This window comes from Anas platyrhynchos, chromosome 1, assembly GCF_047663525.1.
Source record: "Anas platyrhynchos isolate ZD024472 breed Pekin duck chromosome 1, IASCAAS_PekinDuck_T2T, whole genome shotgun sequence".
Lineage (NCBI taxonomy): Eukaryota > Metazoa > Chordata > Aves > Anseriformes > Anatidae > Anas > Anas platyrhynchos.
This window is the reverse complement of record NC_092587.1, coordinates 144,760,556-144,775,625: the sequence shown is the minus strand read 5'-3', so window position 1 is coordinate 144,775,625 and position 15,070 is coordinate 144,760,556. Positions and strand designations below refer to the sequence as shown.

General features: G+C 44.5%; 1 protein-coding gene and 1 long non-coding RNA gene across 5 annotated transcripts in view; one reads left to right on the top strand and one right to left on the bottom strand.

The window, feature by feature from the left end:
• ADPRHL1 (ADP-ribosylhydrolase like 1) overlaps nucleotides 1–12,623 on the bottom strand; it is a 32,546-nt gene extending 19,923 nt beyond the window's left edge. The window contains exons 1-4 of one of the 4 annotated variants that reach the window (XM_038173310.2): nucleotides 12,062–12,623; nucleotides 8,911–9,075; nucleotides 2,145–2,270; nucleotides 215–355 (exon numbers count right to left, since the gene is read on the bottom strand). In XM_038173310.2, coding sequence (XP_038029238.1) covers nucleotides 215–355; nucleotides 2,145–2,270; nucleotides 8,911–9,075; nucleotides 12,062–12,275 — 646 coding nt within the window. In that variant the 5' untranslated portion in view covers nucleotides 12,276–12,623. The remainder of the gene's footprint in view (nucleotides 1–214; nucleotides 356–2,144; nucleotides 2,271–8,910; nucleotides 9,076–12,061) is intronic. The other 3 variants (XM_038173312.2, XM_013101876.5, XM_005021944.6) reach the window with 3 other exon arrangements.
• Nucleotides 2,662–11,302, top strand: LOC140000833 (uncharacterized). Its single transcript, XR_011806076.1, has 3 exons — nucleotides 2,662–2,697; nucleotides 9,585–9,766; nucleotides 10,640–11,302. It is a non-coding gene; the product is annotated as an uncharacterized lncRNA (long non-coding RNA).
• Nucleotides 12,624–15,070: the final 2,447 nt, after the last annotated feature.

The following is a 15,070-nucleotide window of genomic DNA, read 5'->3' as shown; positions in this document are numbered from 1 at the left end:
TTTGCCACCAATATTTCTGACACTTAACAGATAGTACGAGAAGAAGACACCACTTGCAAAGAGCTTACAGTCTAACAAGACGATGAGAAGGACAGCCTGTGGAGTCATGAGCTGGTGGAAAACGGCAAAAATGGGGAGAATTAGCAGTGATGTTTCTTTAGCCTTTTCTAGCTGAACATGCTTTTAAGAAAATAACTCTTGGTTCAGATGTTACCTGCCATGTGGCGAATGGTCTTCTTGCAGTATTCCTCGGCCATTGGCACTACTTTCATCATCTCTCTTCCCCACTGCACCAGGGGCTTCCCTTGTATTGCGTAAGCCACAAAGAGAGCTGTACATAGGGACCCTAGAAAGCCTGGAATTAATACATAAATATGATTACCACCCTGTGAACTGTGCTTGTGACATTCTTGTCATGTCCCTAGTAAAATCATTAGTAGGATGACTCATGACTGTTGGGTAGATTAACAAACACACATATCCTACCCCTGTCTGCTTACCAGCTGGCTCTTGGCACGTTAAGATTCTTGGCTAATACATGGTGTCCAGTGGTTTACAACTTATTTTGTATAGAAGAGTGCTTCTGTTCTCACTGGTGTAACATGACAGAAACTGAGGTAGGGGTCAAAAATAAACATAATCCACTAATGTAATACTGAAAGACTTCTAATTGAGGTCACATGGAATAACTGAGTAGCACAAAATGATTCAGTTGCAAGTTATATCACCTTGCTTATGATGGATTCATCCAGCTTAGTGGCTGTGGTTGTTGGATATAACACTATTTCTGGTGCATTTTCCTCTAGGGGGACAAATCTGTTCCATCTAGTTGGATCCATTTTCTTTGTTCTGTACTTGTCTTGAAGAAGCAGTTGTCTAAGATGTTGTCTGCATACCTAGCTAGGTCTTCCTCTTTGGATACAAATATATTTGAAATGAACACTCAACTCTTCGATCATGTCAGAAACAGAGAAGCGTGTTTTTCATGCTTGTTGTTATCCTGGCATTTTGTCAAATGCAACAAAATCAACCCAGAGAAACATGCAAAAGAAAGCTAAGAAAAGAACTCTATCATTGAAATAAGCCCCAGGTGAGCAGAATATTGTCATGTGTGCTTCTCTGGATGCTTCTCTGGATGCCACTTGTCTCTTTTCCAAGCAGAAAACTCTTTCTAGACTTAATTTTTCCTCTTATGGAAGGCATTTAATGACTTTGATACTCTTGATGCCATTTCCTGTCTCTAGTAAGTTCTTTATGACGTGGGATACCCAGAAATACAAGCAGGCTTGCTGCTGCTAACACACCATGGATTTTGTATATTGGTTCAACAGTATTTTCTGCTTTGCTCTAAATACTTTTCCTCTAATTTTGTGCCATCCTGTTGGATGTTCTGACTACATCAGAGCACTGAGCATGTTGAACATGTCACCCTTCATTATGGTTTTATTTAATGCTGTCTAAAGCAAACAGAATGAATACATGCTTACATAGCATAAAACTATCAGGATGACAGACTTGAATATTCAGAGCAACATTAAATGTAATTACTTTTGTTTTGTTTGGATAATAAATCATATTGTGTCCTAAAATGTGTGGCGTTAGAATTTTTTGGCTTTCTACCTTTGCCTGCAGTGATTGCATGTGACAAGACCTGTCAACAGAAAAATATTATTATCCCCTGAACCATAAACTCGCATGATAACGGTGAGTCATATGGTTGTACACGAATCCTAAAATTTGATCAGAGCATGTGACATGAATATGCTTTGGATGAGACAGGTTGTGTTTAGTTATTGGGATTTTAGGAAGGAATACTCCTATGCTGTGGTTGCTGTTTGTATAATATACAATCACATACATAAGCTTGTATGTAGGACTTGGAATTGGACTCAAGGAGTTGGACTTGATGATCCTTATGAGTCCCTTCCAGATCGGGATATTCTACATGTATGATTCTACGATTCTATGATTGTACAAGTGGTATGTACACACATATATTATCCAAGCAAATTCAAATGAAAGCCTTGGAGCCTGAAAAGCAGAAGTTGCTTAACCAAGTGGATTTACAGGAGCTGTGTTAGTCCTCATGGAAGTGAAAAGCAACCATAGGCACTTCACAGAAATTATATGTTCGTGGACATTACCTGTAGGGTGGTTATGAGTCATTCGTCCACACTCAATGCTCACTTCAATAAGTGACTCGAGCCTTTCTGGCTTCCAGTATCTCATCCCTAAGCACATGGCTTTTGTAGATGCTCCAAATCCAGACCCTGTAATAAAACAACAATGGTAAGCATTTAAAAGTAGATGGATGATACATAAATATGCTGATAAAATCTGAAGCAAGTACATTTTAGTATTTCAACACTTGTGTGGGAGCTCCCTAAGAAGTGGGAAAAGAGCATGCAAAGCAAGTTACATGTTTTGAAAGTTTCGTGCAAGGAATTTTGCCTACACACAATCACTCTGATTTTACAAATTTATTCCAATACTACTACATTCCTATGTATTTTACCAGTATATTCCAGTATTCTCAAGTTCTGTGAAGAGCATAGCAGGTACCAAAGAGCAGCATGCTAGCCTGTTACCAGTACATTTTTTATTCAAACTCTCATGTCATCTTTATTCATCCTCAACTGACACCTCTTTTTTTCTCGTTCCAGATGCCAGGGCTGGAAGCAGCAGTCTGTAAAACAGGTACACTTTTACTATGCCCTTATTTTAGTAGTCTTCCTGATGAAAGCACATTACTAAAACCCTTTCTATGGGTATCACAGCTGATCTTAGAGTTTTGTTGCATGTTTCATCCTAGAGAGCCCCACAGGTAGTTCACAAAAGTTTCTATTAATTACAAAAATAACATATCAGAAAAAGAAATTAAAGAGTCCAAAGACAAATCCTCTGAAGTTAGAAGACAGAACTGGGGTTTCCTGTTCAACCTGAACTCTGCGCTTTTGCGCACACTCATTATCATCATCAGCCTGCACTTGTTGGAAATTTCTGCCTCATGCAGTACAGACATTATTTATTGAGTAGATAATTCAGTATTTCTTTAAATTGTCAGCACAGAGGGCATGATTTCAGGTGTTCATATTTTAAACACCTCATTGAATGAAGAGTTAAATTTACTAACGAGTTTCTCTGCAGTACTTATCACAGTAATATCAGGATCCCACAGAAGTTTTAATGAGCTTATCTTCTCTAGGCACGCGTGAGGTGATTATCTCCTCTTCACAGCTGGCAAGCCAATGCCCAAAAAAAGCATATGCTCATTGCAGGGACTCATTCTGAGATGGATAGGGTTCGATTTTTCAAAGTACTTAGGATTTTTTCAGCACTGCCTTTGCTCAGTCACACTTCCCAGTGACCTTGGGTAGAGCTGAGAGCAATCAGTGTTTCTCTGCTTGGCCCCTGGAAGATAAGGGGGAATATTTATGCCACCTAATTTTAGCATCTGTGGAACTTACATTAGGAGCACACTCTTCCTGTCTTTCCCAGACAGGCAGCAGAGAGAAAGATTGCCTCTGCTAGCCAGTATGATGGCAGAGGAGGAGGAATTCACGGGCCAGAGTGAAGCAGCAGATGCCAAGGAGCCAGGGACACCTTGCTTTGGACACCTACCTCCAGAGGAGCCTTCGGCTGCTCCCCAGGCTCTGCTTGCTGTGGCTGTGGAGCTCCAGGGGCTCTCCTAGAGCACTGTGATCCCTTTAGTTTCATCCCAAGTGACTCCACCTTGGGTGCTCCATGATCAAAGTGTGATAGTGGGGGTTGTGGAAAGATCTGATGCAAAAGTACTTGCCTGATACAAACTGAAACGTTAACACAAGCCACCCGTTGGCATCACCAAATGGAATACAGACCAACTAGTACCTCAATTACTCTCTAGAGAGGGCTTGTTTTCTTCCCAGAGAAGATCTATCCTGAGTGGACACCCTGGTTATATGATCTAACTAGGTTAGATGAAGAAATTTCTTCCCATCCTCCTGAGAGTTCAATGTGAAGAGTTTTGTGTGCAGTGACTCCAACACCTCTTTAACCTTGGTTTAGCCACCAAGTACAGTCTAAAAAGGTCAAACATCAAATAAATATGATATGAAAGGACTTTCCCAAATACTGCTGTATTCTCTGTAGTCTCAGAACTTTCTCATCCCTTATGAGCCATGCTGATTATAATGAAAGAGACTGAAAGAGACCCTCTCCAGCACATTTTTAGCCCCTGCTCCTGGTGGACACCTGTGCTGCAAATGGCGTCCTTTCCCTTGAGGGCGGAGAGGCATTGCAGAGAGATCTTGACAAATTAGAGGGCTGAACAACCACTAAAATATGACATTTAGCAAGAGTGAGTGCTGGATTCTGCACCTGGGCAAGGCAATACTGGATATATTTACAAACTGGGGAACAAGAGGCTGGAGAGCAGCCCCACAGAAAGGATCTGGGGGCTCTGGTCAATGGCAAGTTGAACAGGAACTAGCAGTGTGCCCTGGCAGCCAAAAGGGCGAACCATACCCTGGGTGCATCAGGCACGGCACTGCTAGCTGGTCAAAAGAGGTGATTAGCCTGCTCTGCTCTGTGCTGGTGAGGCCTCACCTCAAGTACTGTGTGCAGGACTGGGCGCCACAATGTAAGAAGGCCATAAAACCATTCAAGAGTGTCCAAAGGAGGACAGCTAAGATGGTGAGGGGTTTAGAGTGGAAGATGTATAAGCAGCAGCTGAGGTCCCTTGGTTTGCTCAGCCCTAAGCAGAGCAGGCTGAGGGGAGGCCTCATGGCGGCCTGCAGCTCCCTCACGAGGGGAGCGGAGGGGCAGGCGCTGAGCTCTGCTCTCTGGGGACAGCGACAGGACCCGAGGGAACGGCATGGAGCTGGGACAGGGGAGGGTCAGGCTGGGGGTTAGGGAAAGGGTCTGCACACAGAGAGTGGTTGGGCACTGGGACAAGCTGCCCAGGGCAGTGGTCACAGCACCGAGCCTGACAGAGTTCAAGAAGCCTTTGGACAAAGCTCTCAGACACGTGGTCTGATTTTTGGGTGGTCCTGTGTGGAGCCAGGAGTCAGACTTGATGATCCTTGTGGGTCCCTTCCAACACTAGATATTCTATAATTCTTGTCTGAAAAGCGTCTTGTCCATTACTCAGTTCCAGTTCCTCCAAGGGACATAATCCATGCTGGTTATCTAAAAGGTACAGGTGTTGTGCTACACCAGAGCTACTAATTAAAGAAAATTGCGGTGTATTCAAAGAGAAGGATGCACTACAGACTGAGGGTCTGAAGGTGGTTGCCTTTGCAACTTCATTGTGTTCCTCTGTGTTTAAAAGCTATACTGAAACCTTTTGCAGAATTAAACAAGCAAACCTGTCAACCAAAAAATCCATCACATGGAGTAACATTAAGCCTAGGAAGGGTTTCCTGTGATTAGTAGATATTAAGTCCAGTGTATCGATACCATGTGAATCAATGAAGGGAGGGACAGCAAGATTAGTGCCTGCCAGGGGTGAGATACACCTGTGAGAACATAAGGACTGTCCTCTGCAGTCAGACCATAGGTCAACATAACTCTGACAGTGGCCAATGGAGAGGATATTTAAGAAGGAGTAAAAGAAAAGTATAAAGACACTGCCCCTTTGTACTAAGTATAGTGTTGACAATTTCCTTCCCTGATCCAGCAGGTAGCTGTTTCTTCATCTTTCTGCTTAGTAATGCTGGAAGGATTTTCCTTGGGTGAATTTGCGCAGCTATTTTTTGAACCCACAGGAATTGTATCATCTGCACGTTCCCATATAAATGAGTTGTGCAACTTAATTAGGTGCTGCATGAAGTCCTTCCTTTTACTTGCTTTGAACTCATGGTTTCAACTGAGGTACTTAGTTCCTGTACTGGAGCAGACATGAGTTTTCTCTACCTGTATTAATGTTCTCCAACCTATGATTTTGCAGATCTACTTTAGGCATCGGTGGCTAAGGAAGCTGTTTTTGACTGACCCAGTTATCCTTCCTCATGTCCTTTCTAGTTCTCTTACATCCCTTTGTGGGGAGGGAGGGACCAGATTACATATAGTAATCAAGAAATAGGAGCTATGGATTTATATAGTGGTGCCAGCGTGTTTAGTGCTTTGTTCTCTGTTCCCTTCCCAGTCATTTCTAATAGTATATTAATTTTTTGGCTCTTATTGAGAACTGAAGTGATGTTCTTGTAGAACTATTATAGCTCCATGATCCCTTTCCTCAACAGTAATAGTTAGCTCAGCAACTGCAACCATGTATATAAAATTAGGATATTATTTTTTTTTCCCATGCATATGACTTTTCATTTATCTACATTGCATTTGGTTCTGCTATTATATCACAGTTACTCATGGCTGTGAGGATCTTCTACAGCTCTGTACTTTACTATTTTTGACAGCAGACTTTGCTGAACAACCATGTACTTATTTTTTCCAGATAGTTTGTGGACATGTTGACCATGAACCAACACAGATGTCTCCTTCTCTCTGGAGAAGACAGACTGCAATGTCCTGCTCTTTGTTTACTGTCTTTTAACCAGTTATCTATGCTCATGAGAGCCTTTCCATCATTCTGTAGCAACTTACTGCCTTGTCACTTGGTGACTTGGTCATCTTGGTAAAAGACCTTGTCAAATGTGTATCCTCTGTTCCCCAGATTCTTGGCTATTTCGTGAACTTTCTCACAAATTTCTGAGGTGTGACTTCTCTCTACAAAAGCTGTGATATGTTTCTATGAACACACAATATCATCTTCATTCACGCACTATGTTATTTTCTATTATTATGGAATTCCTCTGTGTTGTTTTTTTGTTTTGTTTTTCTTTTTTTTCTTTTTTGTTTTTTTTTTTCACTCTACATAATAATACAGATCAGCTTAATGCCTACTAAGCTCTGAAGAGGATGCCCCTTTTGTGACTACAGGCTATTCTGCATGAAAACTTAGAGCCTGACTCCTTTTACTTCATGTCCCTCTGTAGCTTATCCTTCTCTTCATTTTTGCTCCCCGACATCCTGCATTTAACTTGCACTTTTTCCTCATAATCCCATACCACCATCAAAAGATACTGTTCATAAGCACCACTGGGAAGCCCAGCAGCTGGCTCCAGTAGCTGCACATAAAGTCCTGCTTGGATGACGCAGCCTCAGCCTGAAATACATTCAATACAGGTAGAGACAAGCTGGCTTTTAACTGGACTTTTGCAGTTAAAAAGGCACATTTCTGGCCTTACCCAGACTTCTGTTTCTGCTTTCAACCATCAGTGATTCTCTTCTGAACAATTCAAGTTTTTAGCAATGAAACAAAGCATTGATTGTGTCAATGAACCTGAGAGCAGGTGGCAAAGAAACACACGGGGCAATTTAACATCAGAGCTCAACGTGCTGAATATACCCACATAAATTTGAGCAGAGGAGCTTCAGATAAGCACATGAATTTTTGCTAGAAGTGAAATAGCTTAGAATTATCATGATAAAGCAGCATGTGGCTTCCAGACCATCCAAAATACCACCTCACTGCAAGGCATTGAACAATATGGATTTTTTAACTTTTTTTTGTCCTCAAGAGGAAGTTTGTGGAAAATCATTTAAAAAGTTAATTGTGTCCATAGCAGTGTCAGGCCCCGTGGTAAGCTGAGCATCTCCAACCCAGGTAACCGGTACTTTTGTTCTCAGGGTAAAAAAAAAGCTACTTAAGATGTTCAGGATGGCATTTTTCGGACCAGATGTAGACAGTGCATTTTAGCTGCCAGGTCTGAAGAAATTAATTTCAGACACTTCTAGCCCAGAGTATCCCAGGAACATATCTTCAGCCATGGAAAGCTGGGGAGCAGGAAGGCTAAAAGAGGAGATGTGGCTCCAGACACAACAGGTTGGGGAGCAGCCGTGCTCTGCTCCTGGTGGTGCTGAGAGCTGCTGAGGGCCAGCAGCAGCTCCCACAATTATTTTGACTGAATTTTACTCACAGTCAATCAGAAAATACATGACGACTGCCAACGGGGCCCTCTCTCAGATCTGCCCGGTGAATGGCGAGGTGGGCAGGGTACACGCGGAGAGGATCCTTCCCCTCCCAGCAGCTGTTGTAGGGGCGGGGGCTGAGTGGGTGATGCTTTTTGTGTCGAAGAAAGCTGACTGCAGAGACCCAGAAATAGCCGTGGCATGGTGCCACCGTGTTTTTGTCACGGCGTTGCATCAACGTGCCATGCTGCTGAGTGCTGCGGGTACATACCACAGCGATACTGCACCGCGCTGACACGGTGCAGCGTCTACATTATGTGAGCTGCCACGGGACCGTGGCTGCCTAGGTCTGCCTCCCTTGATGCTGTGGCATCTCTGCAGCCTCTCAAGGTTAATTGCACTGCTTAGTGCAATTGCATGCTAGATAAGCTGCATGCATGTTATCTAGCTGGAAGTAGAAATTCCAGTTATCATAAAATGAAATAATCACAAAGAGAAAGGAAGGGTCATGGGGAGGGAGGCAGGGGTAGGACTGTTAGGGGTGGTCAGCAAAACAGCTGTCGTTCCTAGCATTGCATCCTCCTGGAGAAAAGTAATGTAAGACCAAAAAGATCCTCAACTACAAACATTTCAATGAAAAAATAAAAGGCAGAAAATATTTCTTAAAATAACCATTAAACTCAAGGCCAGAGACCGGGACCCCACGGCACGGAGCCAAGAACAGAGTCTCTTTAAATAGACGTTAAACAGGGAAGGGCTCGTTTACGAGAGGACATAGTGCCCTGGAGCAGGAATGCCTGGCAGACCTCTTGCCATCCATCCCCAGGCAAACATGGAAATGTTTCAGGGGGCGCAGCCCTTGATGCCGGGGGAAGAAAGGCAACAATTTCCCCGTTGCCCCAAATCTTGAGAGTTTGCGCTGTTGAGGCCAGCATCTCCGAGCAGGAGGCGGTACCCTACCCTTTTCGTTGAACGGCGTGTGCCAGGCCAGCAGGTAGTTGTCTGGTTTCAGTTCCCTGCAGCCCTCGATGGTCGCGGGGTCTGGCCGCCTCCCCGACAGCTTGTCGACCGCGTCCACGTAGCGCCTCACCAGCTCGCGGTACAGGTCCTCCAGGCACCAGTAGTCTGGGCACAAGGGGAATAAAACATGGTCATGCACAGGCAAAAGAGCGAGGGAGGGCTGAAAACAAACACAAAAAGCTCATCATGGTTTCAATAAATGCTCCTATCCCCACTTCCAGCACACCGGGTCACATTTCTGGTGCCACACTATGCCACCCATGAGAGGGGACTAGAGAGAAACATCCTTTTCTCTTCGTTTTTTACATTTTGCTCCTTTTCTCTTCATTTTTAATTCCTTGAATTGAAAATACAGAGGTGTTCTGCTCCTCGACAGGAGCTGCTCAGGGGCTGTACCTCACCTCAGGGTGTGCAGCGCTCACCAAGGTGTCTCACCCCTGGGGACGTGCTGCCTCGGTGGCTCTGCCTGCACCTCTGCGCTCATTTGCAGGCGTGAATCCACATTAAAAACAAAGCTCCCCTCATTTTATATAACACCATGAATTATTTTGATGAGATATGCATAATAAAACACAGGTCTTATCTGTAAGTTTTTCACGTGTTGGGTTTTCCAGGTGTTGGGCCTGAAGAGTCCTGCCCCTGGTTCTCACTGAGGGAAAGCCCCCGCTGCCTCCTCCTACAGCTCTGCACGCAGCAGGAGCCGAGGAGGCTGTCACGGTTTGACCATCTATATGTTTCCAGCGTACTCGAAGAAACCCCTCCTAACACTTGGGTTGCCTACAGATCGAATGACACGGTAAGTGAAGTTCTAAAAATACCTTCAAGCATTTTGTCAAAGATTGTTGATTTCTCAAAATCCACAGAAGAGAAGGTTTAATTTAAGGCTACATTTGGAGACCCATAGCCAGAGCTACTCTAAAGTGCCATCTGTGCAGGCAGATGGGGAGAAAAGACACGGGTTAAAACCCAGATTCCCCTCCTTTCACAAGAAAAATGCCCTATCGGTTACAGTGGCCGTCCCGCTTACAGTCCTGGAGGAACGGGATACTTTCAAGCTGCCGACTCTTTCCAGATTTAGGAATCAGGTGTCAGTTTATCCGGATGCAAGCCAAGAGCAGGATTTGCCACTCGGCAGCACCCACAGAAGCTGTCCCCAAAACCAGGGTCCCTTGGTCCAGCACCGCCGGCTGCCTGAACCCACACGGGTCCCTCATGTGGGGCCAGGCTGGTGCCTGAGCCATCGGCCAAGTGGGGCAGGCTCCTTTAGACATGAGTGCTCATTTCTTAAAATCTGTGTTTAATCAGAGAGGAAAAGGCTTTCCTGGTAGCGGGGGCAGGTCCCCTGCTTTTGGTGGTGCTGGTTTTGTTCCCCCCTCACGGGACAAATGACTCCCTCAGGTAGATATTTCATTTGTCCTTCGCTCTCGGATCAAACTTTCCATCAGTGCACAGGGTGGTTTTGGGGCCAGTGCCAGCTGGCTTCAGCCTCACGGAGCCACCTTTGCCTCGGTGAGCATCACTCTGTTGGCTTTGGGGCTCCTGTGGGTGGGTCCTGCCTCCCTTTTGGGAAGCGGAGGAAAGGACGTGGTTTCCCACACTCACGAGCGTTGCTCTGAAATGAAGGTTTCTCACTAAAATTTCCCTCTCCTTCTTGTAACTTTATCCCCAGCCCACAACAGCATCGTTTTTAAAGCCCATCTGATCAGGACAAAGAAATGAGAGCACGGGATCAGCACAGCTGATGTGAATTATGGCGAAACCTTATTTTTTTCCTTAAAGAAGGGCAGCGCTCCTGTTTGAGATTTATTACTGTACGGATAGCCCGACTGACTTGACTACCCGTAAGTTATGGTTTTGGAGAGTTCAATAAGCAGGAAACACATGATACGGATTTAATCATAGCCTATATTCAGAAAGATGTTAGTCATCTTTTTTCCTTCATAGGCTGACATCTTGCCCTTATCTTTAGTGTATTAGCTACCCCTTAAACCATTGGCTAGCTAATAGCCAAGCATGAAGCGCCCGACACACTCTTCAACTGATCTCCACACACTAAATTTAGAGCACATCAGGGGCAGGCAGAGATAAAGCAGTGAAACAGAGGCAGAAGTGAAATTTCATTGACTTTAACACTACCTAGCTACATCGCATTGCTTTTGTTAGCTATCCGGTGCTGCTTGTGTTAGGAGAAGTCAGGAATATTTCTGGAGATTAAAAAACATTTGATTCATTTTGAGGACATGAAAAAATAGTTGATGTCTTCTGATGTAGTTTTGATGATGGTCTCAGCTTTAGCTCAGTGGGTAGTGTTGATACAAATATCGTGGCATCTTAAAAAGTCTGTCAGTAGCTTAGGAAAACACAAATGTTCTCTCTCAGACTGTTGTGATTTTAGAAGACATATATTAATAATCTTATCTATTCTGTTATACTTTATTATAAACCTCTTACTTTAGAATATTTTTCAGGTTAAAGATGCAGAGCTCTCCCTACAAAGCAGCTTGCTCCTTTCTGGCTTTGCAGGCACAACGCTGTGCCTGCAGGGCAGCAAAGAGGAGATAGCTCTGAAGATTTTAGCCTGGATGAGATACTGAGGGGACTCCACTCCAGCCTGGAGCAGTGAGCACAAGGACATTAAAAGTGCACTGGGAAAAGCTCTGAGCTTTTATAGAAGAATTTGTAAGACTATATCTTCTAGGAGATCTTTCATAGAAGAATTTCAGACGGGTTTATTCCTGGTGGCTATACCATTCCCTGACACATGCAGTGTACACATGAGCTATGCAATATTTTTGCTATTATGCTGGACATGCAGTATTTTAAGTCTTTAAGCTTTAACCAACTTTATAAACCTAGACAGAGTGCAGGGAGAGCCCGTCCACACTTAAGAAATCGAAACTCCTGTTTGTGTGGTGGCCACGAGATTATGCTCGTGGAGGAGACGAGCTAATGCACCTTATCATTCACACCAGCAGCATTTCTGACACATTTTCTCCCGACCTCCACAGCACCCAGGCTTGTTTTAAGGAAAGCAGCGGCTCTAGAGCTTTGCTCCTTGCCAGACTGCAGCTGTGAGTCCCGTGTTACCTACCTGTGATGACAGCCTCTGCTGTAGCCATGTGCATGAGAGTGTTGTCACTTACTGGCCATTTGTCTGGAGAGAGCACCAGGTTCTCGAGCCCTCCAATTTCCTTCAGCTCCTGCTGGATTTTTGCACCTAAAGCATTGTCTTGTCGGGAGAAATTTCGGTAACCAAGAGCATCCCCTACCCCGGCCAGTACAAGCGCAGCCTTGAATTTATCCATCCCCGGGACGCTTTTCGCTTCCCTTTTGCCTGAAGCCGCCACTGAATCTGGATCTTCCTTTGTTCCTCTGCCTTCGGCTCAGCTCCCCCGACACTTTATATCAGCCATTGTGTCACCCCGGGAGCTCTCTCTATAAGGCAAGAGCTTCCTTTTCTGGCTCTGCAGATGCCATCTCTTGTCTGGGGCCCAATGGAGAGGAAATATTTCATAAGCCAGGGGTTTTGCAGGGGCTTTGTTCAATGAAACCGCGAGAGCGCGCCCACAAAGCCAAGTGCAAAAACATCGTTTCTGCAGCCCAGCACAAAGCAAGCCAGGAAATACTTAGCCCTACCCCGTGGAAGTAACTCTACACCCAGAAAAACAGATGGCTTCACAAGGGTGTTTATTTATTTAATAACTTGCAAATTAATACATTTTCTTGCACTTTTCTGATACGCTGGGGTCAGCCTCCCTTTCAGGGACCGGTCGAGAAGCTGAAAGCCTGGGATAAAAGAGGTTTCTGAACTCAGGAAACACAGGAACGATGGCTTAGGTGGAAAGAAACCCAGTAAAATGCAGTAGACCTCTCACATTTCTAATGCACATCTCCAATGGCGATATTTCACCAACAACCTTCTTGCTCTGTCCCACGTATACCACGCGTGTTTAGCCCATTCACTGCACCCCGACGAGCACTCAGCACGACGCCAGCTTCAGTCCCACATCTCCTTTTGCCTGGCAAAGGATGACTTTTTCCTAGGACAGAGCTTAGGTGCAGCCCACATTTGGACTCTGAAGGGAAACTATTTGGAAAGATATATTTAAACGGCATCCTGTAAATCTAGGAAAGCTCACAGATGAAGAAATCACACTTGGTAAGAACTTAGTTATATTAATACCACCCTTCCAAACCTGATCCCTGGGAAATTATCTGCTTCATTCTGTTAGTGCAGTTTGTCCTGTACTTCTGCCATGCAGTGTAAGAAAAGGCTCTGTGATCCTGCAGCCTTCTGAATGTGTTTTGCCCACAAACAGATCTCTGTGTAGGCTCAGCATCTTCCCTTAAGGGATCTATGGAAACTGCCTCACATTGTGGTCCCGAGTCACTACTCATACTGCCCTAAGGAATCAAAAGTTACTAAACTTTACAGGTAGAAATACAAATGTAAATATAACCATGTATTTATTATAAAAATAAATAGAGAAAGCTTTGACTCAACTGCAGTTCGCTTGACTGCAATTTTGATAAAGGATACCTGGAGGAAAAATCTTTGTTTTACTCTGACCTTTTTCCTAAAGCAGTACTGATTGCTGCCCAGATGGACAAGGCCAGCAGCGCAGAGGATGCACTCTGCTGTCTCCCGGAACGATAAGCAGTTAATCACAGGCTGGGTGTTTGACATGAGTAAGAATACCACTGTACTCAAGGGACTTTAATGCAGTTTTTGACCACTTGGATGGAAGATAAGCCCTGACATCGCCGTTCTGCATTGTAAGAAATCTGATGCGAAAGTGGAGGAAGTAGCCTTGGTCAGCACACGCTTGTTTTACAGATTAGGTAACAGAGGCTCCGAGTTTTAAAAAGAGGACACTGAGAGTGTTCAGGGAGGTTGTGGAGTCTCCTTCTCTGGAGATATTCAAGGCCCGTCTGGACACGTACCTGGGCAGCCTGCTCTAGGGAACCTGCTTTGGCAGGGGGGTTGGACCCGATGATCTCCTGAGGTCCCTTCCAACCCCTACAGTCCTGTGATTCTGTGTCTTCTTTTCTAGGAAAGAACAACTCTGAACTGAAAAAGCACAAAATAAATAGCAATTGTGCCTTCAGTACCAGGAACACTACAGAGGGACGATAGGTGATGCAGGGCCACGAGATCTACAGCATGGCTGTGGGCAGCCTGCTGCTCTAGAGATGGCTTGCCACGAGCATCGTGGGTTTGAAAGACAACATTCAAATGGAAAGCTAAGGCAAATTTTTTCAAAAACAAAAACAACAAAATCAGAAGTGTATCTGACATCTCTTTTGCAGGTCCGTGCATCCTGGTGTGTCCCCCCCTTCAGCACTCCCACAGGATATTGTGATTTCTGGGAAGCTGAACTTGCAAACCAAGGGTAGGAGAAACCGCCTGCTGAGGCACTGCAGGGAGCTACGGGGGCCTTATCAGATGAAAGGTTCCTCTCTGGAAATGGGCAAAGCTATTCTTAGTTTTCCATTTATCTCTTCCTCTTATACGTGGCTGGCAGTTGTACTGCCCCTTCGCCTCCCATGGACTTTATACCCTCCCTGTTGCATGCACACTCGACTGCTTGTAACTCAGACCAAATTAGGAGTGAAGTCTTTGGCTATTAAAAATAAGGTTATTAGGTTATTTTCTCTGGGTTATTAGAAAACCCAGAGAAAAATTCAGAGAAGTTCTAGTTTTCCAACGCCACTAAACAGGACACGCAACAAAGGATTAAGCATTTGTTTAATTTGTGAGCTGCATATCATCTCCTTTTCACGTGTTGCTTCCAACCCCTGTGAACCTTCTGGACAGAGGTGAGTTAGGCACACTGATATCTACTCTCCCTGACAAAACAAACAAAAAATAATAATAAAAAAATAATAAAAAACCACAAACGAACAACCCACAAACAAACAAAAAAAATATTTGTGAAATATCATATTTGCATGATACACAGAAAAAATGAAATGTGAAGGCAGAGCAGAGCAAAGCCTTCATGTTGGTGGCAACGTGCTGTTGTTTCAGCTCAGCTGTGTTGGAAGCCACGTGTGAAACATTAAAGCCTGCATTCAGCTTACGGGGAACTTGGCTTCA